This window comes from Bufo gargarizans, chromosome 2, assembly GCF_014858855.1.
Source record: "Bufo gargarizans isolate SCDJY-AF-19 chromosome 2, ASM1485885v1, whole genome shotgun sequence".
Lineage (NCBI taxonomy): Eukaryota > Metazoa > Chordata > Amphibia > Anura > Bufonidae > Bufo > Bufo gargarizans.
Window position 1 is genome coordinate 105,335,937 of NC_058081.1, and position 21,238 is coordinate 105,357,174.

General features: G+C 42.4%; 1 protein-coding gene across 2 annotated transcripts in view; it reads right to left on the reverse strand.

Moving 5' to 3' along the window:
• Window positions 1–21,238, reverse strand: part of MAP2K5 (mitogen-activated protein kinase kinase 5) — a 167,012-nt gene that overhangs the window by 18,163 nt on the left and 127,611 nt on the right. For both annotated transcript variants that reach the window (XR_006387787.1, XM_044279370.1), the window contains exon 17: window positions 14,500–14,529. Coding sequence is in view for 1 of the 2 variants with exons in the window: in XM_044279370.1 (XP_044135305.1) it covers window positions 14,500–14,529 (30 nt within the window). In the remaining variant the exon portion in view is untranslated. The remainder of the gene's footprint in view (window positions 1–14,499; window positions 14,530–21,238) is intronic.

A 21,238-nucleotide genomic window follows, 5' to 3' on the forward strand; every position in this document is an offset into this window, starting at 1 on the left:
AAATCACTTACCCCAACTAATCTGAACAGGAAAAACAAAGGCTCGAATCCCATTGGTAGCAACACTAACGCATTTATGGTGGACATACACATTAGATCAACAACAACTGAACCTGCCAATTTTGGCCGGACCAACTGGTCACTGTGTATGGAGCTGTCCCCGGTACCACCCCCTGCAGCTCCCTGGGGAAAGAAGGAGAGGGCTGGTTGGAGTTCCCTGATCCGATTAGATTGTTGTCTGGGGGAGGTAAGCCAGAGATGTATGGGAATGGCTTATTCCCCTTTCAGAACACATGCATGCTCAGCCGTACACAGTTTGCATCTATATAGGGGGTCGATAGAAATCGTTTTTGGCCAAATGAATGTTCGTCAATGGCTATACAGTGCTATATGACCGTCACAACAGGAAAGTGGACTATCAATGTAAAACAGGCATGATAATCTTGTTAAATGGCAAATTCCTCTAAATTAAATGGTCTTCTAAGGTGGGATATGGGTGTGCAGAATTCTTTCTACATCTACTAATCACTATAATGCAGCATGGCTGCCTCTAAGATTGGTGCAGGATTGCACTCTACATGGCCAAATGTTGTTAGACATCCAACAAGGGCAGATATCATTGCACGGACTAAACTACCAACAAGAATAACGCATTAGATGTTCTCTAGCAAAATGAAGACCTTAATTAGGATAATATGTTTATATGGAATTAATCATTTAATCCTAGTCCAACACTTTTTACTGTTAGAACTGGCCATAATCACACCACTTTTGGGGGATTCGTCTATCCAATTACAACAGTTTCTGCTGAAAATCTTATCTTTATGGAAACACTCCTCTTTCTCTTGATGTCTCCGACTGAGGAAAACAGGTATTGGTCTGGTTCTTTCGGTCCTACTGTGTTCCCTGAGATATGTGATGCTAGAGGCAAGGGGGTATAACTATAGCTAGCTTAAACGATGACTCTAATCATGGGAGTGGTGACACCACCAAAGAACACCAAAGAGAATCCAGAGCAAGGAGTGCATTCAAAAGGAATGGAAAACATAAAGGAAAGACAACTTCTCCTTCCTGTTGGATCCACTTCTGGCTTTGGCGCAAAAAACTCCAGTTCCCCTTTTTTTTTTTTAAACAAACACCACCTTACCCAGTGTATCAGTTGTGAACTACAAGACAGTGTATTGGGATTCACATCTTTGCGAAAAATTCCCATTCTGCAACTGGAGAGACTTTCCCAGTTTCCCTACAGAGTTGGGATCATCCAAATCCACCCATGTTCAAAGTCAAAGACCTCAGATAAAGTGGATAAATCATTCTGAATCTACATAGGTTATCTTTTTTCTAGCATTTTTTATGGCTGAATGTTATACAAGATGTAGACATATCTCTACCCCCATTTCCATGTCACTGTCTCTTTTCATCTTGTGATCTTTCTTCTTCCCACTGAGCTCTCTTATCTGTCTCTTCTATCTTGTTCATCAGATAATCTTCCATTCTCCCCCCTGACACAATGCACGCCAGCATTTTATTCAAATAATTCTTAAAAACAGCTTAAAAAGCCGTTTGGAATAACAGAGAGCATCTCCATCAATCAGTGCGGGGGAGGGCGAGGATTTCCGCTGGTAAGTGTATAAACAGCAGATCAGCTCTTCAGAAGCAGTCATAAAAAACTCCATTAACTTCTGACAAAGAATGCAAATTAATCACAACATGGGGCAGGGTTGGAATTAGTGCGTCTTCTGATCAGAGGCTATGCCTACAGAAACCTCCCCCAAGCCTCCACCAGAGTGAAAGAGTACCCTTGAGGAACCCTGGAGAATTAGAAGTGGTGGAAACTAAACCCAGAAGTAGGCTGACCATTTATGGTTCAATGCTTCATGGGGGTTGAGGAAGATTCAGACATCAATAGCCGCTAACTCAAAATTAAAGAGGACCTATCATCAGTTCAGAAAAGTGAGATATTTGTATATCCTAGTTGGCCACGCTTCCCATGATTATGCACGCCTCCGTTCTTGTTAACAAGTCCTCTTTAACACTGATGGCTTCCAACCCATTGAAACATGAAATAAACTGAATCTGTAATATAATATAACTTTTTTCATTTTACATCTAAATTAACTTCTCTGAATGCTGGCTATTCTTATGTTATAAAGCAGGGATGCTCAACCTGCGGCCCTCTAGCTGTTGCAAAACTACAACTCCCAGCAATCCCTAAAAGCTGTAGGCTGCCCAAACATGCTGGGAGTTGTAGTTTTGCAACAGCTGGAGGGCCGCAGGTTGTGCATCCCTGTTATAGAGAATATCTGTATGTTTTTTTTTGCCTTCCTCTGGATCACAGGCCGAACTGGATGGACAAATGTATTTTTTCGGCCTTATGTACTATGTTACTATAAGCACCACTGGGTCCAATGTCAGGACAATCTATGGTTTCACACAATATACAATCTATGTACAGTGGTATTGTGGCGCTCAGGCTTTGCTGGAAAAATGCACAATCTGCTCCGTCCGGTGCACCATCTTCAGATGCTCATGGCTGTAGTATGGTTCCATATTGTATGTTTCTGTAATACGGCAACAATAGAGGCGCATGAGCCCTCTACTGCATATGGAGGATATAGCATTCTTTATTCAGATAAATTCTATATTAATCTGATAGAACAACACTGTAACATGCTCTATTGCTGTGTCCCTAACTGTCTTATCAGTGCACCCTACTGACAAGGGGAATAGTACAGACCAGTCATACAGACCAATGGTTCAATGCAGAATTGTTACTACATGGGTAATACAAGTATTTACTAAAACAGCTGACAGATCCTCTAAAAGGAGCTTTGCAATCTTTAACAATTATGAGTAAAGGGTTCACATGCAGTAAAATGTATAATTTAGCCATGTACTCTCTGTTGCCAAGATGCCAGGCTCACATGAAATTACACGGCTATGGGGTTTATTTCTTGCTTGTGTGACGCCTTGTACTCTGACTGTGTGATTGTCCACCCCTCTGTAGCATGGAACATCACACATTACATGCCTCTTATGTCTACTGTCTCAGAAAAGATGGTGTCTCTTATGGTGGGCAGCAGTGCAGTGTCCAGGGAGTACTACTAGAAGAGCAGAGCTGTGTCTCACTAGCAGATTTATGTTGTGTGTGAAGACCGTGAGTAATCACAATGCTACGTTACACTTCATAATAGAAGGGCATACAGGTAGCTGTAAAAAGAGGCAATGTCTGTAAGAGAAGGGATGAATCATAGGAACTGTAGTTTTGTTTATTAGTTATTATCATGCCCACAGAAAGCCCTGGCAGCATCAAAACAAAAGTGTAGCACAGAACTGGGCAAGGTAATGAAAATTAACAACTTCTGATCACTTGTGTTATCACCTGGTGAATATTCAACACAAGTAAGTACTATTCCATATTTTTATAAGATTGGAAAACCCGTTCCTAAAAGTTAGGATGCTGTGCAAGTTGTAAAAAACAGAATGCAATGATTTGGCAAATATCACAGACCCATATTTTATTCACAATAGAACATAAATGTTGAAAGCGAGACATTTTATCATTTCATGAACAAAAATGTACTCATTTAGAATTTGATGGCAGCAACGCACCTCAAAAAAGTTGGGACAGGTCCATATCTACCAATGTGTAGCATCCCCTCTTTTACCAACAGTCTGTAAATGTCTGGGAAGTGAGAAGACCAATTGCTGGTCCCAAGTTTTGGGAATGTTGTCCCATTATTGTCTGATATTGGATTCTAGATGCTCAACAGTTTTGGTGAAAGGTCTGGATGCAGTTCAGAATCTGGTCTATTCCTCTGCGAAGCGATGCTGTTGTGATGGATGCAGTATGTGGTTTAGCATTGTTTACTGAAAGGGATTCTGTCAGCCAGATTTTCGATACAGAGCTGTTCATATCATATCAGTCTCCTTTATCTAAATAAAAATATACCAATCTTAACCCCACCTGTCCTTTCATTTTTGATAAAAATCGCTTTTATTTATATGCTAATTACCTTCATAAGGTGCCCAAGGGGCTGTCCGTCTGGCTGTTGGAGCGCAGTGCTGCCCCACTGTTAATTATTCACTCCTCTCCTCGGCCTAATTCCCCCCCCCCCCCAGTGTACTGTAATCTCGTGCATGCGCCCTTGAGGGCCCGTGCGGTGTCTTGGCAGCAGCCTCATCCAGGGGAATCGCGCATGCGCCAGCTGTCTGTGCACTCCGCTCTTCCTTTCAGCCGAAGTACTGTGCTCGGACAATAAACTGGATGGTCCCTCTTCTCTTGAATCCATAGAAAACGGATTCTGAATTTTGATTCATCTGACCACAGAACAGTTTTCCACTTTGCCTCTGTCTATTTTAAATGACATTTGGCCCAGAGAAAACAGAGGTGTTTCTGGATTGTGTTGACATATGGCTTCTTCTTTGCACAATACAGTTTTAACTTGCATTTGTGGATTGTATGGCGAAATGTGTTTACAATGTTTCTGAGCCCATGCAGTGACTTCCAGTATAGAATCATGTCTGTTTTTAATACATTGCCACCTAAGGGTGCGTAGATCACGGGCATCCAATATTGACGGCCTTGTCCTTTGTGCACATGGATATCTCCAGATCCTCTTTAGATGATATCATATTCAAAGTCTTCACAATTTTTCTGAAATTGTTCCACAGTTTTTAGATGCAATTTTTCACTGATTGGTGAATCTCTGCCAGTCTTTGCTTCTGAGAGATTCTGCCTCTTTCTATACCCAGTCTTGAGACTTGGGACTTTCCAGCATTTTGTTGCCCCGTCCCAACTTTTTTGAGATGCGCTGCTGCTATCAAGTTCTAAATGAGTTAATTTTATTCATGAAATGGGAACATCTCTCACTTTCACCATCTGACATGTATTCTATGATATATTGTGAATAAAATATGGGTCTATGAAATTTGCAAATCATTGCATTCTGGTTTTATTTACCATTTTACAAGCACCCCAACATTTTTGGAATTGGGGTTGTATAATATTTAGGAGGGCATTATACCTCTGTGTTGAGAATAGAAATAGGAATAGTTGGGACTATGAAATTTCTACTTTTTTAAATATTGATGATTGATGAATATCAGATCGTCGGGGAACGGATTCTCGGCAGCCCTGCCGATCAGCTGTTTAAAAAGAAAGTAGCGCTCGTACAAGCAGGTGTAATTACAACTAAGACGTCCCATTCACTTCAATGGGATGGTTTTATAGTATTCACTTACATAGGAAGGAGCCGTCCCATTGAAGTGAATGGGACGGCTTAGTTGTAATTACACCTGCTGACTGCTGCAATTGCGACAACGAGCTGCTCCCCCGCCGAGCAGATATTGATGACCTAGCCTGAGGATAGGTCATCAATATAAAAAAAAAAAAGAAGACAACCCCTTTAAGTGTTCATCTTCGCTCCCCATTCCTGGGAAGGGATCCTCTTTATTTTCCGGCTGTCCCACAGATCTGTGCTTGCTGCTGGCCGAGCAGTCCCATCATTCCCCTTAAGCTTGATAAGTAAAGAAGACTAACTATGCAAAAAGTGTACATGCTATGTGTTTAAAACACAAGTCTCACATCTTCCTTGGGGTATATGTATGCCAGCAATGAGGTGGCAAAGGAAGAGAAAATGGTCTGGTGAGTTCAGAAGAATTTATCATGTGCCATTTCTGCACACCCTACAACACTAGTGATAAATCTCCCCTGCAGTCTTTGGAAAGAACTTGATTGCTGTAGAAGTTCATATCACTTTTTGGCTTCCACTTTATCACCTCCTGTCCTCAAGCCTGGTAAGAGTTCATCAATGACTACCTCCAGCCTATACACTGATATAGCAGTCTGAGCATGGCTCTTCCCGATGCCTTAACGACCTTACAATCAGTGTTTGGAAATCAAGAGGCGCACAATAAATACACTTTACGGGAGGCTTGTAGATGCATCCAATTTGTTATTTGTACTCTGCCACTGAGGGCGCCTGGCACACACGGGCATCGGAAACCTGATCTCACAGCTCTGGCCTGAGGCCGTGCAGCAGAATCTCATTCAGCCTGCAGGTGAAAGCTCTGTTACTCCATATGGAGTCAGGAAAATTAACAGCGCAGAGAAGACTGAGGCAGCAGCAGGGGGCAGGTAGGAAAGAGGAGGGGGCACCATTCTTTTTTGAAAAGGGGATAGGAGAAAAAAAAAATGAAAAAAGAAAAATGAAATTTGGAGATGAAAGGATGGAAGTAATGAATTAATGGGGTGTGAAAACACAGGCAGCTCGGCTGTAACAGACAATATCCGCTCACATATCTGATCAGCTCCTCTCTGGGGTATATTCATTCCATTTACTGGACTATTTCTACAACTGGAGCCAAAATGCAGCTCTTGTTCTTAGAAAAACATTTCCTTGATGTTCTTTAAATAACAATAGGTTCCTAATATATGACCTGCGTTCACTGTGCTCTATGTCTGGGCTTTAAACGTTCACATTTTATGTCCATGCTATGAAACCAAAGAATAAAACGACTCAGAGGAGTTTACAGCGCAGTCATGTCGACGTCCATTTACAAAACCGGATAAAACAACATCCAAGCCTCAACATGTGCAATAAGAAATGTGAAGATTTGTAGGGACCAGTAATACACTCAAAGTTGCTAGGGGGTAAAGGAGAAGGATAGAACGGGCATATTTCTGTACAATGTTATTACGGGGACTTCATTGGGGATTGGATCCTTTACTAAACTGCATAAGCTCAACTGGTTACTCCAGGAACCATTTTTTTACATGGGTCTGATCAAAAACTGGATAGATCACTGTCTATTTTTTATCATTTATGCCAATGGACAACTGATGCAATAAAAGATACCCATCCACAAGGCAAAAACATTAATATAATAAAAGTATTATCAATGGCCACACTGACGCTCTCTTCTATCTCCTGAACTCTCTGCCTACATGATGTCCCTATTGATAACATGCCAAGTATCTGTGATGGTCAACTGACATTTCACTGTGGAAACATTCAGCATTTTAGGTCCTAGAAAACCTCTGAGTATGACCAAATAAAACCCAAACAAAAAGTTGGTTAAATCCATTTTAAAAATCAGTGATCAATTTGGACTTATTATTTTATAGTTTTGTTCTTGTTGACCCTCATACAGTCCTGATCAAAAGTTTAAGACCACTTGAAAAATGGCAAACAATCATATTTAGCATAGCTGGATCTTAACAAGGTTCCAAGTAGAGCTTCAACATGCAACAAGAAGAAATGGGAGTGAGACAAAACATTTTTTGAGCAAAAGTTTAGGACCACATGCCTTTAAAAAGGCCAAATCTGTGCAAAGATGTGGATTCATTGTCAGTTTCTGCCAGGTAGTCACACGTTGTGATGGCAAAGGCAAAAAAACTCTCCCTTTTTGAACGTGGTCGGGTTGATGAAATGCATAAGCAGGGTCTCTCACAGCGCGCCATCGCTGCTGAGGTGGGACGCAGTAAGACAGTCATTTGGAATTTCTTAAATGATCCTGAGGGTTATGGAACAAAAAAGTCAAGTGGAAGACCCAAAAAAATTTCACCAGCACTGAGCCTAAGGATCCAATTAGCTGTTCGTCAAGACACTGGACGATCCTCGACCCAAATTAAGGCCCTTACTGGTGCTGACTGCAGCCCCATAACCATCAGATGGCATCTGAGACTGAAGGGCTTCAAAAACAAAAAAAGTCTTCAAAGACCTCGTCTCCTTGAACGCCACAGAACTGCTCGTTTGGACTTTGCAAGAGAGCACCAAACATGGGACATTCAAAAGGTGGAAGAAAGTTTTATTCTCTGATGAGAAAATATTTAAACTTGATAGTCCTGATGGTTTCCAACGTTACTGGCATGACAAGCAGATCCCACCTGAGATGTTTTCTACGCGCCACAGTGGAGGGGGCGCCATAATGGTCTGGGGTGCTTTTTCCTTCAGTGGAACAATGGAGCTTCAGGAAGTGCAGGGGCGTCAAACGGCCGCTGGCTATGTCCAGATGTTGCAGAGAGCATTCCTCATGACTGAGGGCCCTCGTGGTAACGGCTGGGTTTTTCAACAGGACAACGCTACAGTACACAATGCCCGCAGGACAAGGGACTTCTTCCAGGAGAATACCATCACTCTTTTGGCCCATCCTGCGTGTTCCCCTGATCTAAATCCAATTGAGAACCTTTGGGGATGGATGGCAAGTGAAGTTTACAAAAATGGACAACAGTTCCAGACAGTAGATGTCCTTTGTGCGGCCATCTTCACCACTTGGAGAAATGTTCCCACTCACCTCATGGAAACGCTTGCATCAAGCATGCCGAAACTTCATTTTTGAAGTAATCAACAATAACGGCGGAGCTACTCATTACTGAGTTCATGTTTGGAAGTTGGATTTCTGTTTTGGGGGGTTTCGTTTTTTTTTGGGAGGTGTGGTCCTAAACTTTTGATCAGCTGAAAAACAGCCTGTTTCAGTTTATTCATTGTTTTCATAAAATTGAATGCTCAAAAAATGTTTTGTCTCACTCCCATTTCTTCTTGTTGCATGTTGACGCTCTACTTGGAACCTTGTTAGGAACCAGCTATGCTAAATATGATTTTTTGCAATTTTTCAAGTGGTCTTAAACTTTTGATCAGGACTGTACATTGGAAATCATGAAGGAAATCAGATCTTATTCAGCAAAGTCAACCAAGTTTGTGATAATAAATAACACTTAATAGCGGAAATTTAGACTTTTATGAAGATATAACAACTTTTTCATCTAATAAACTAATCCTACAAAATGAAATAGAAAAGACATTCCAAGCATTTACTTTCACTAATGTGTGATGTGGATCACAGGCTCATATGTGGAAGAGTTAAAGGGAGTATGTCATCAGAAAATTCACAGTCCTAGTACTTGCTGGAATTTCTTGGGCGTCCTGAAGCCTTCTTCACAGCAACTGAAGCAATAATTTGATAAATGGTTTGTCTTACAAGCTGCAATGATTTTGCCTGTGAAGCTCTTTTGGTACTGATAACTACACATGCTTCCTTAATAGGTGACCATAGTTCACAGAAGAAGACAATGATTTCAAGCGCCACCACCTCTCTTTTAAAGCAACCAGTTTTCTCTTCCAATTACATCAGCATGACAAAGTGATATCAGCTGCCTTGTCCTTGTTAACACTTTCTCCTGAGCCAACAAGAAGATCACTGAAATGTTGTTAGCAGGTCATTTTGTGGCAGGCTGAAATGCACTAGAAGTTACGTTTTGGGAATGGTACTTTCACACTAGCGTTATTCTTTTCAGGAATTGAAATCCGGTAATGGGTCTCAATACCAGAAAAAAAAAAACATCCGTTTTGTCCCAATGCATTCTGAATGGAAAGGAATCCGTTCAGTATGCATCAGGATGTCTTCCGTTCCGTCCCTTGTACGGTATTTGACCGGACAAAATACCGCAGCATGCAACAGTTTTTTTTTCCGGCCAAAATCCCAGAACACTACCGCACTTGCCGGATCTGGCATTCATTTCCATTGAAATGGTACCGGATTTGGCATTAATATAAGTGTTCCAGAAATTACTGCATCACTGGATCCGGTTTTCCGGTGTGCGCATGCGCAGTACTTTCTAGTTGTGAAAATAAATAAATACCGGATCCGGTTTTCCGGATGATACCGGAAAGACGGAACGGGTATTTCAATGACTAAGTACACCGGATCCATATCCGGAAAAAAAAAGATGTCCGTTTGCATACGGATTTCCGGATTCTTCTAACGATAGTGTAAAAGTACCCCAAGTTACTTTTTCTGACAAGTAATGACTTAGGAACTGATTGCAATTCATCTGATCACTCTTCATAACAATCTACAGTTAATACAAATTTCCACCATAAAAATTGTAGTAGCAAACTTAGTGAAAAATCAAAATTTGTGTCAGTCTCAAAACTTTTGGCCACAACTGTATATGCTTTGATCAAAGTTCATGGTCTCAATCACCACGTCACAGTGGCCTCTTTCAAGTAGGTCCCTACACTAATTTGATATAGCAACACATGGAGACGACTGCCACAACACAGCACCAGCAGGCAGCGAGATCCAGCAGCCCAACAGCACTCCTAAGAGCTCGGATGACGTTTGGCTAAGCTAGCTCGATAAGGCCTTGTATACTGGTTTATGATGAAATTCCTGGTGACAGACTCCTTATATACTGGATGAAGGATGGAGTAAATACAATGACTATGTAGGAGGAGAAAGTGTGTCCTTGGATATGGAGATGATGGAGAGGTGAACTTGCTTCTACTCCTGACATGATATAAGCACCTTTGTAATATACAATAGTACTGCACTTTACACAGTTACTGTATTAAATGAATGGATACCAAGGATTGAGCTTGGCTCGTAATAGGAAACATTGCAGGAAGAAATCATGGACAATGGTCGGGTCTGTAGATCCGATGACGTTACAATATTTAGCAAGACAAGTGACTATATTCTTCAGTGGACACTCACGGCACTATAACAGCAGCAATAAAAAAATGCATGAATACATCTCATCACAATGCTTATAGGCCAATACACAGGCCAAGATGTTATTCTAATAATGTTCCAGGGTGAGATCCCTCGATTAGCATTATAATAGTCTGTTAATAGCTGCCTGAAGAGATCCGTCAGTCCCCTCCTATAAATAACCAAGCAGAGCCCGAGGCGTGGACCAGACGCTGGTGTCTTCACTCACCAACAGCATGTGATTTTCCCAGGGTGTGGGATCCTCAGCCAGCCAAGTGTCCAGCCTTTCGTATGGTGCTTCATGAAGGCCAGTGTCAGAAGACAACCAGATGCAAGTTCACAGGCCCCGGTGCAAACACCATTAACTCATTCCTTATCACAAATATCACATACATTGCATCATGTAGAGTTACTAACCTGCTGACTGCTCTAAAGGCTCAATGAAGTCATATAGTGATGGAGCTCATTCTAGGCTATGTCTTGAATTTACGAGGATGGTAACATATCAAGGAATTATGGAAATTGCAAAATAATAAGGTTTCCTCTCTGAATATGCAACACATAATGGCATTTTCATGAAGTTTAGTTCAAGGTATTTTGAACAAAGTCAGTGAGAAGGCTTACTACTCACTCACAGGCCTACAAAGATCCAGACTCTGAATTATTTTGTAGTCCTAAAGGTTTTTGGGAAAATAACATTATGGGAACAAACAATATTCATACTATTGTACTAATTATGTTCCCTTGTATTGTACAACTAAATTTACCATGCAGACATATTTAAGTTAAACTGATTTTCTATTCTATCATAGGAGCAGAAGACACAAAGGAAAGCCACATCCACCACATGATGAACACAAGTGGTGCTTGACAAACCCCAGTGACTTTTTATGGGGTCTGTTGGATTCTGTCATGGTGTAAGTAATGGCTGCTTCACAGAACAAGATTTGTGAAAAAAGGGGTTCTCTGGATTACAGATATTGATGGTCTATCGTCCAGATAGGTCAGCAATATCAGACTGGATACCAATATCAGATCAGTAGTGGTCTGACACCCGGAACACCCACCGATCAGCTGTTTTGTGCTGCCAGAGTGCTAGAGACCATACAGCCTTCTTCAGTTCACCCTGGCATGCTGTATATCTGGGCCAAATCTTGACTGATGGCAACTCATTCTTGCTTAAAATCAAAGCTTAGAGTTTATAACCATTTCTATGTTTTTGTTTGTCCACCTGCTTTTTGAGAACTGACCATGTCGCTACACAAGCATCTTAGTACGCTATGTAGTGACCAGGCAGAGGTTCTCCAGCTCAGTTCTCCGTCAAGAAATTGGGAACTGAGCTTTAGAATGCCAGCGGCAGCCAAAACTACATCATCAGCGCAGGTGTGGGGTGTTCGATCCCCACCTGAGGATAGTAAATCAATGTTTGTATCCTGCAGGCATACCTAGAAAATGTGACACCTATCGCAGACAATCAATATATTCCATATTTAATTGCCCACTGCAGGATAATTAGAGAATGACGGTCTATTGTACTGCTGGAGACGAGATAGGCAGGATAACACAACAGATTATGGGAAAGGACGGTGCGCGCACACACTCTGGTTCATTTTGCTTTGACGCCAAGAAACATGGCTTTGTGCATCTCCCCCTGACATTTCCTGAAGATACAGGGTTGTGGGGTATTCCATTCAACACCTCCATTCACTGCTGCTAATGCAAAACATAATTATCACTGAAGGTGCTCCACCTTTAGGCAGGGGTAGTGTCAAGGATTACATCAGGATCCCCCCCCCCCCCCCCTTGTCCTGACTTCACCTCTTTTATATATAGACTTTTCAAGCCCTCGGTCTCCAAACTAAGTTTTTGCATCCTTTTTCCTTTTGGATTATACTATCTTGGATATGACCAAAATAAGGCTTTGCCTATTTATCTGGCACAGTGTGTTATTATATGTTTTATACAGACGTGGACAAAATTGTTGGTACCCTTTGGTCAATGAAAGAAAAAGTCACAATGGTCACAGAAATAACTTTAATCTGACAAAAGTAATAATAAATTAAAATTCTATAAATGTTAACCAATGAAAGTCAGACATTGTTTTTCAACCATGCTTCAACAGAATTATGTAAAAAAATAAACTCATGAAACAGGCATGGACAAAAATGATGGTACCCCTAACTTAATATTTTGTTGCGCAACCTTTTGAGGCAATCACTGCAATCAAACGCTTCCTGTAACTGTCAATGAGACATCTGCACCTCTCAGCAGGTATTTTGGCCCACTCCTCATGAGCAAACTGCTCCAGTTGTGTCCGGTTTGAAGGGTGCCTTTTCCAGACTGCATGTTTCAGCTCCTTCCAAAGATGCTCAATAGGATTGAGGTCAGGGCTCATAGAAGGCCACTTTAGAATAGTCCAATTTTTTCCTCTTAGCCATTCTTGGGTGTTTTTAGCGGTGTGTTTTGGGTCATTGTCCTGTTGCAAGACCCATGACCTGCGACTGAGACCAAGCTTTCTGACACTGGCTAGTACATTTCTCTCTAGAATTCCTTGATAGTCTTGAGATTTCATTGTACCCTGCACAGATTCAAGACACCCTGTGCCAGACGCAGCAAAGCAGCCCCAGAACATAACAGAGCCTCCTCCATGTTTCACAGTAGGGACAGTGTTCTTTTCTTGATATGCTTCATTTTTTCGTCTGTGAACATACAGCTGATGTGCCTTGGCAAAAACTTCGATTTTTGTCTCATCTGTCCACAGGACATTCTCCCAGAAGCTTTGTGGCTTGTCAACATGTAGTTTGGCATATTCCAGTCTTGCTTTTTTATGATTCGTTTTCAACAATGGTGTCCTCCTTGGTCGTCTCCCATGTAGTCCACTTTGGCTCAAACAACGACGGATGGTGCGATCTGACACTGATGTTCCTTGAGCATGAAGTTCACCTTGAATCTCTTTAGAAGTCTTTCTAGGCTCTTTTGTTACCATTCGGATTATCCGTCTCTTAGATTTGTCATCAATTTTCCTCCTGCGGCCACGTCCAGGGAGGTTGGCTACAGTCCCATGGATCTTAAACTTATGAATAATATGTGCAACTGTACTCACAGGAACATCTAGTTGCTTGGAGATGGTCTTATAGCCTTTACCTTTAACATGCTTGTCTATAATTTTCTTTCTGATCTCTTGAGACAGCTCTTTCCTTTGCTTCCTCTGGTCCATGTCGAGTGTGGTACACACCATATCACCAAACAACACAGTGATTACCTGGAGCCATATATATAGGCCCAATGGCTGATTACAAGGTTGTAGACACCTGTGATGCTAATTAGTGGACACACCTTGAATTAACATGTCCCTTTGGTCACATTATGTTCTGTGTTTTCTAGGGGTACCATCATTTTTGTCCATGCCTGTTTCATGAGTTTATTTTTTTACATAATTCTGTTGAAGCATGGTTGAAAAACAATGTCTGACTTTCATTGGTTAACATTTATAGAATTTTAATTTATTATTACTTTTGTCAGATTAAAGTTATTTCTGTGACCATTGTGACTTTTTCTTTCATTGACCAAAGGGTACCAACAATTTTGTCCACGTCTGTATATATGGGGTAGTATTTTAATATCAATAAGTAAAAGTTAAGTTTTATATGGAAAGTCATTTGATATGTAACACAAAACATATACATTTTATAAACGGTGTAAACAGGACGCAGCATAAGGCTTCATTCTCGCGTCCGTGTGTGTTTTGCGGATCCACGGATCCGCAAAACACGGACATCGCCAGCACTTAATAGAAAATGCCTAATCTTGTCTGCAATTGTGGACAAGAATAGGACATGTTCTATTTTTTTCGGGAACGGAATTGCGGACCGGAAGACCGATAGAAATTGCGGACGTAAGAATAATTACTGAAGACTGCTTACAGGACAAAAAACCAAAACATGTAACGCCAACACTGGTGGATATGTAATTTTTATTTTCAGGTGACACAAATGCAACTTACCTGAGGATACGGGAATCTCCCAAGTGCGAGCTGCAGAAAGATAAGAAAAGATATATAAAATTTACTTCCGAGAGATGTTAGTATGGAGCATTATTAGAGATGGGCAAATCAATTTGTACATCAAGCTGAGTTCTACACCTGTATCGAGGTGTCCCTGACCCATAGGATGTTCCCCCTGACACAGTCGGACATCTCGGCCAGCCCTGATGTTCTCAAGCTTGCGCTGCTGTACTGAGTAGTGGCGCAAGCGCAGAGGTTCTGCTTCTGCTGCTGGAGCAAGGACTGTGCATGGTCCGCTACAATGATCATCATTATTAATCAACTGGAATTTGCTTTCCTTCACACATGAATCTACTGTGGATAGGTTGTTTACCATAAAAATCTATACGTTCACACGTAGCAGGTACACTGCAAAATGGTTGAGATTTTAAGAAATCTCATCCACCCCCTGCAAAAAGAAAAAAAATCTGTAAAGTTATCTGCGGTACGGAATTTGCATCCGCAGCATGTGAATTTATTTTGCAAGGCATAAGGTGAAAGCCGTGGCAAATCTGCAGTTAAATTTCCTCTGCGGAAATGCATTTTATTGCACTGAACATAATAGATGCGGCCTAAGCAAAAAAAAAAAAATTTGAAAAAGAAAAGTTGTTAATAACCTCCCATTTCCCATCTACATCTAGATTCTTCTTAATTATTAGTTCTCCCAAGTGTTAATGGCTGAAGTATTGGGAAGGAGGGTCTGCGGAGAGCATGGCACAAGGTTCAGACACAGCCTGCAGACATTGCAGTGTATAAAATGTGCTTCAGATTTAATGAAGCCTTTATGGCCTTCTTAATTCTGCCTGTGTGTTTCAGGGAGGGTCACCCAGACAGGAGGGGTATTTTATTGCTGGGCAGAGAGAGCAGGGGAAGAAAGTGATGTGCTCATGAACTGCAAAGGATTTTCTTAATTAAGTACGGACTTAAAGGCTGGAGGCCGAGCACAATGGTAGACTGAGCGGGTTCACCGCATAACACATGGGCTCTTACATACTGTATATAGCGCTGGTGGCGTCAGGAAGTCACCACGTTTGTACGCATAGCCTGCTCCTTGTGAGGAAAGGGGTTAATCATGCTACTTGCCGGGCAGGTAACTCATGTGGGTGCCTCCCATGGAGCTGCAACAGTTCACCGAGTGAGCGATTACAGGGGCAGCGGTACGGCGACTGTGAATGAGGCCGAGAGAGCAAGTGAAGGAATTACAAATGAATGTAATCTGATGTGTACAGGCTGCAAATGCACAGTGTGTCTGGGGGTTTAGAACAAAGCTTGAACAGCGAGGGGGCAAGGAAGCGCCATGTTTAATGTATAACACTATTAGCTGGCAGCGAGCAGAGGCTCTGACCCCTGTGGAGGGGCACCAGAGCCCGGAACACAGACGGATGGAGGGGACAACGGCCTGACCTGTAGCAGGGCACCGCGTGTGACTAGTGACCGAACATGGGAGCCTGGCGGGTCAGGACAGGATGGAGGACATACAGCAGCTGAAGGGAGGAGGCTGGAAGAAAAGTGGAAGTAAAAGGGAAGGAGGCTGACAGAACGGAGTGTGATGAGGCTTAGGGGTAGGGAAGGACTGGAGAAAAGGATATACCCTCCTTCTGTCTTACTTACAACCATTTACAACCAGTGAATAGCACTGGTTATCTCATGACAATGGCGCCGCTCAAGAAGTGGAATATATTGGGGTGGACTCACAGGAGAAATCATTTTACACCATGAACACATTCGACAAAAAAATTGTCATGTCTTAAATATGCATTTTGATATGTATTTGCCGTGGAACATATGCTGATTTTGCAGTTTGCATGAAATGAGGAAATCCCCAACAATTAGATGAAAAGCGGAATCAAAATTCTCAAGGATTTTATTGTACACTTGTCCATGGTGTAAAACTGATGCCATGTGTGAATCCACCCTTAGGGCTCATGCACACGAACGTGTGCGGCCCGTGTTGCAGACCTTAAATAGCGCCAATAATGCAGACTGCACCGGCCATTTGTGGATACGGACCTATTCACTTGAATGGGTCCGCGAACTGCAATATTCAGTCCCCACTGCTGATTTCTGTGGTGCAGATTTATGGATCGAAATTCTATGTAAAGCGCTCCGTAGTGCTTTTGTGTGCTTCCGCTCCGTGCCACTCCGTATCTTGTGGATTGCAGACCCATTCATGTAAATGGGTCTGCATCAGTGATACGGAGCGCACACGGGCTGGTGTCAATATATTACGGACCGGCTGTTTGAGAGCTGCAATGCGGGCACGGGCCGTATGTGTTCGTGTGCCTAAGCCCTAGGGCAGCAAGAAAACAGTAAACATGGTCAAGCGTAAGGAACTGAGGAACTCTGACAAGGGGAAATTGTATTCGCTAGATGACTGGATTATAGCATTACAGCTGCTTTTGTGTGGTGTTTCTGGTATGCTGTGGTCAATACCCACTAAACGTGGTCCGTGGAAGGACAATCAGTGAACAGGTGACAGGACCATGAGCTGAGCCTGAACCCTGCATTACACTGCCCGGTTTTTCACCAGATAAATCACTAACGAGCACTCGCATGAATGCTGGTTAGCGATCATCTGGCAGTGTAATACTGTTGCTGTTAGTGCGATGAACAAGATCGATCGTCGGGCAATCCAAATCTTTTGACATGTTTAAAAATTATCGTTTGCAGGCGGAAGATTGTGGTGTCTAACAACAATCTGCCGCAGGCAAACCACTAGACAGCGCGGGGACAAGGGATGGCATAGTGATCGCTCCTCCTCATGCTGCGGAGGAGATCGCTGCATGTAACAGCAGCGGGCTCCTCCGCTAGCGAGCAAGTGATGGGCAGGAGGGAACACTTCCCTCCTGATAATCGTCTGTCACATCGGGCAGAGTAATACAGCCTTAAGACTCATTGATGCATGTGGGTGAAGGCTAACCTAATAATTGGATGAGAAAGTTACTGCTGAATGTGACAGAAAGTGGTCAGTACACACAGGGCATCACAGCTTTCTGACCATGGAAGTTAGTGGCCAGGTGTGCTGTCCTCATTTTTTTGCAGCCCCGTTGAAATAAATAGATCCTCAAAAATGTGGATCGGGTGCGGAACAAAAATAGGGCCGAATGAATGGGGCCTAAGTAGTATAGCCTGCTATTCTATTCAGTAAAAAATTGAAAATCGACCAATCCATTAGAAGTCCATTAGTCAAGCCAATATAAAAATAAATAAAAAAAAAGTTTCATTTCGTAATGTCGCCACCTGGATTTAACTAAGCAAATAGTTATGAGCCTCCTATTGGATAATTGCTGCATGGGCGATTATCTTTCAGCTGGCAACAAGTTATTTAACCCCAACTGGTCCAATGAGTTGCTTCTCATTTCTTAAACAACCATGTCGAAAGACACATCTCGTGGTCGTGGAAAAGATGTTAGTCTGTTTGAGAAGGGTCAAATCATTGGCATGCATCAAGCAGAGAAAACATCTAAGGAGATTGCAGAAACGACTAAAACTGGGTTAAGAACTGTCCAACGCATTATTAAAACCTGGAAGGATAATGGGGACCCATCGTATTCGAGGAAGAAATGTGGCAGGGGAAAAATTATGAATGATCAATTTGCTAGGGAGCATAAAGATTGGACTCTGGAGCAATGGAAGAAGGTCATGTGGTCTGATGAGTCCAGATTTACCCTGTTGCAGAGTGATGGACGCATCAGGGTAAGAAGAGAGGCAGATGACGTGATGCCCCATCATGCCTAGTGCCTACTGTACCAGCCTGAGGGGGCAGTGCTATGATCTGGGGTTGCTGCAGTTGGTCAGGTCTAGGTTCAGCCACAGTATGTGCTCCAAGAATGAGGTCAGCTGACTACCTGAACCTACTGAATGACCAGGTTATTCCATCAATGGATTTTTTCTTCCCTGATGGCACGGGCATATTCCAAGATGACAATGCCAGGATTCAAATTGTGAAAGAATGGTTCAGGGAGCATGAGACATAATTTTCACACATGGATTGGCCACCACAAGAGTCCAGACCTTAACCCCATTGAGAATCTTTGGGATGTGCTGGAGAAGGCTTTGCGCAGCGGTCAGACTCCACCATCATCAACGCAAGACCTTGGTGAAGAATGAATGCAACACTGGATGGAAATAAATCTTGTGACATTGCAGAAGCTTATCGAAACACAGCGAATGCGTGCCGTAATCAAATCTAAAGGCGGTCTAACAAAATATTTGAGTGTGTGACCGTTTTTTTTTAGTGGCGACTTTTTTTGGGACAGGCAGTGTATAATAAATCCATCACCTACATTACAGATCTTGTAATAAAAAAGAAGCCATGTCATGAATGCTGCCATCAGTCCCAAAAAGGTCTCACATTTGCTAAATATGGCGAATGTTATCTGCATATGCTTTCAGGAGCCCTAGTTTTACACAATCTGCACCTCTTTGTATAGCGAGAATCCAATTCTGAAAACTGCACAATAAAAAACAAATAAACCCGACATCTAAAAAAAAGGAAATGTAACATCTAATATCAGTTCGGCTGTCTGACGCAGCTTCTGAATAACCTATTAAAATTGGGAAATCCTTTGCACACAGCATATCATTCTCTGTGCATCCAAAGTGTACAGTTCTTGTTTAAAAGCCTTGCTCCGCTCTGCCCACCCCGCTGGACGGAGACCAGCTCCCATTCACACTGTAACCTAACGGAGCCGCTATAATTGCCTTATTTATCTTATGGCTCACACACAAGCTGCATTGGCTGCCTGAGTTTGATGCATGGAAGTCCCAGTCGGGCCTGAGTGAACCTTCGCTTACACTTCACAGACGTCCTGCAGCCCCCCGCTCCATGTCCCTGCGCAGCCGCTGGATAAATCATCTCAGAGTTTTACTCCAGCAAAGTTTGTCCGCGGCTCGAGCGCCAGCTTCTGAGTCGCTGGAGCACAGGGCCATAACATTCGCTAATTATGGAAGTTCTGGTCAGTGAGTGATGGATAGCCCTCCTCAAGGCAGCCACAGCGTTCTCAGCATTGGTGACAGAAGAGGAGGGGGGATATTCTGCAAGCAACTATTAATTCACAGCCAGAGGTGCTGCCAGTTAATTGTGCACCTAAATTGCCCCCAAAATCAACACCTAGTGAGGTCAGCGAGTGTCACCGAGCCCCCTGGCCCCTGAGTGGCTGGCTGCACTGTGCTTAGTATTGTACATCACAAGGATAACGTGCAATAGTCTTAGTCACTGCCTTACCATACTTTAATTAAGATGTAAATGTCCTAATTTAACACTTGGCTGATTAAATACAACTTAGAGAAACCAGCGACTCTTTACTGGGCGAATATTTACTGGGTAAGAAACAAGTAGAACCATTCAGAGCAAATGGCGATTTAGTAACCATTAAAGGTACCTGCCCGGGATGTAGATTTTTTTCTGCACAGATTGCCATACCGTGTAATATATTTTACCAGCAAAGTGAATGGGATTTGACAAAACTCATGTACGCGGTGCGTATTTTGTATGCACGGAAAAAGACCTACCAGGCGAATTTTAACATTTCCAGCATGCCAATTGTTTGTGCGGCTCCGCAGCTGATATACTGCACTTTCCCCATAGACTTCAATGGGGTTTTCAAAATACAAGGGATATGATAAATATATACAAAGTATTACTCACCTATTACTCTGGTGCTACCTCCGCTCTAGCTGTCAAGCAGGGATGACATTGCGACCACCTGCACATGACCACTGCAACCATGTCCAGTGATTGACTGCAGTGGTCAGAAAGTCATCAATTCAGGCCATGTAAAAAGATCAGTGGGAGCCCCAGAGTGGAAGGTTTTTCCAGGCAAGTATCATTTATTTTGTTATTTTTATCACCTTCCCTCTCTTTTCCAGGATTTTTAAATGCCTGGAAAGCTCCTTTCAAGGGGTTGTCAGTCTTTTTTATTTTTTAAATTTGCACCTCACCCAGCTGTGCCGGTGGAAAAATCCATGCCCGCCTACTTCGCACCATTTCAGCTCTCTTTACTGGTTTTCTGATCCCCATCTGTCACACTCTGCATGGGCGGGGTGACATGCAGCGCTGTAGCCAATGACATGCCTCATGACCTGGCAAAGATGTGAAACTTGAGAAAAAGTCACTGCTGAGGCTAACCATTGGCTGCAGTGGTACGCGTGACCTTGTCCATGTAGAAACAGACAGGGACTGAAAAACCAGTGAGGGGAGCCAGGAAACAAATGGAATGGCGGGGAGTATGGATTTGCCAACAGGAGTTGGCTAAGAATGAAAAAAAATTTTTTAAAAATGGACGACCCCTTTAAGGACAACTCATTTTGGTTTATTTTTTTTACCCTTGAACAATTAGAGCTTTTTGAGAAACAATGTAAAAATCTTCATGGGATACATTAAATGTATGTAATATATTGTAACGTGTTGCTGCTATGGGGTTAACAAATATGTATACGTGTAACCTTCACACAGATTGATGAAATTCATTCTTTTGTTTTTGTTTAAATACGAGCCAGAAACGGTGTAAAAAGCTATGGGTTATTCCTGTCCACTCATTGCCAGGTCTCTCTCTACATACAAGTAAAGTGAGACCTGTCAATGAAGCACAGTCTATCGGTATTTTATGCTGCCTAGGATTCAAATCTCATTCATTAGAAAATCCTTCAAAGGGGTTGTCCAAGTATACTGGTGACCTATCCCCAGAATAGGTCATCA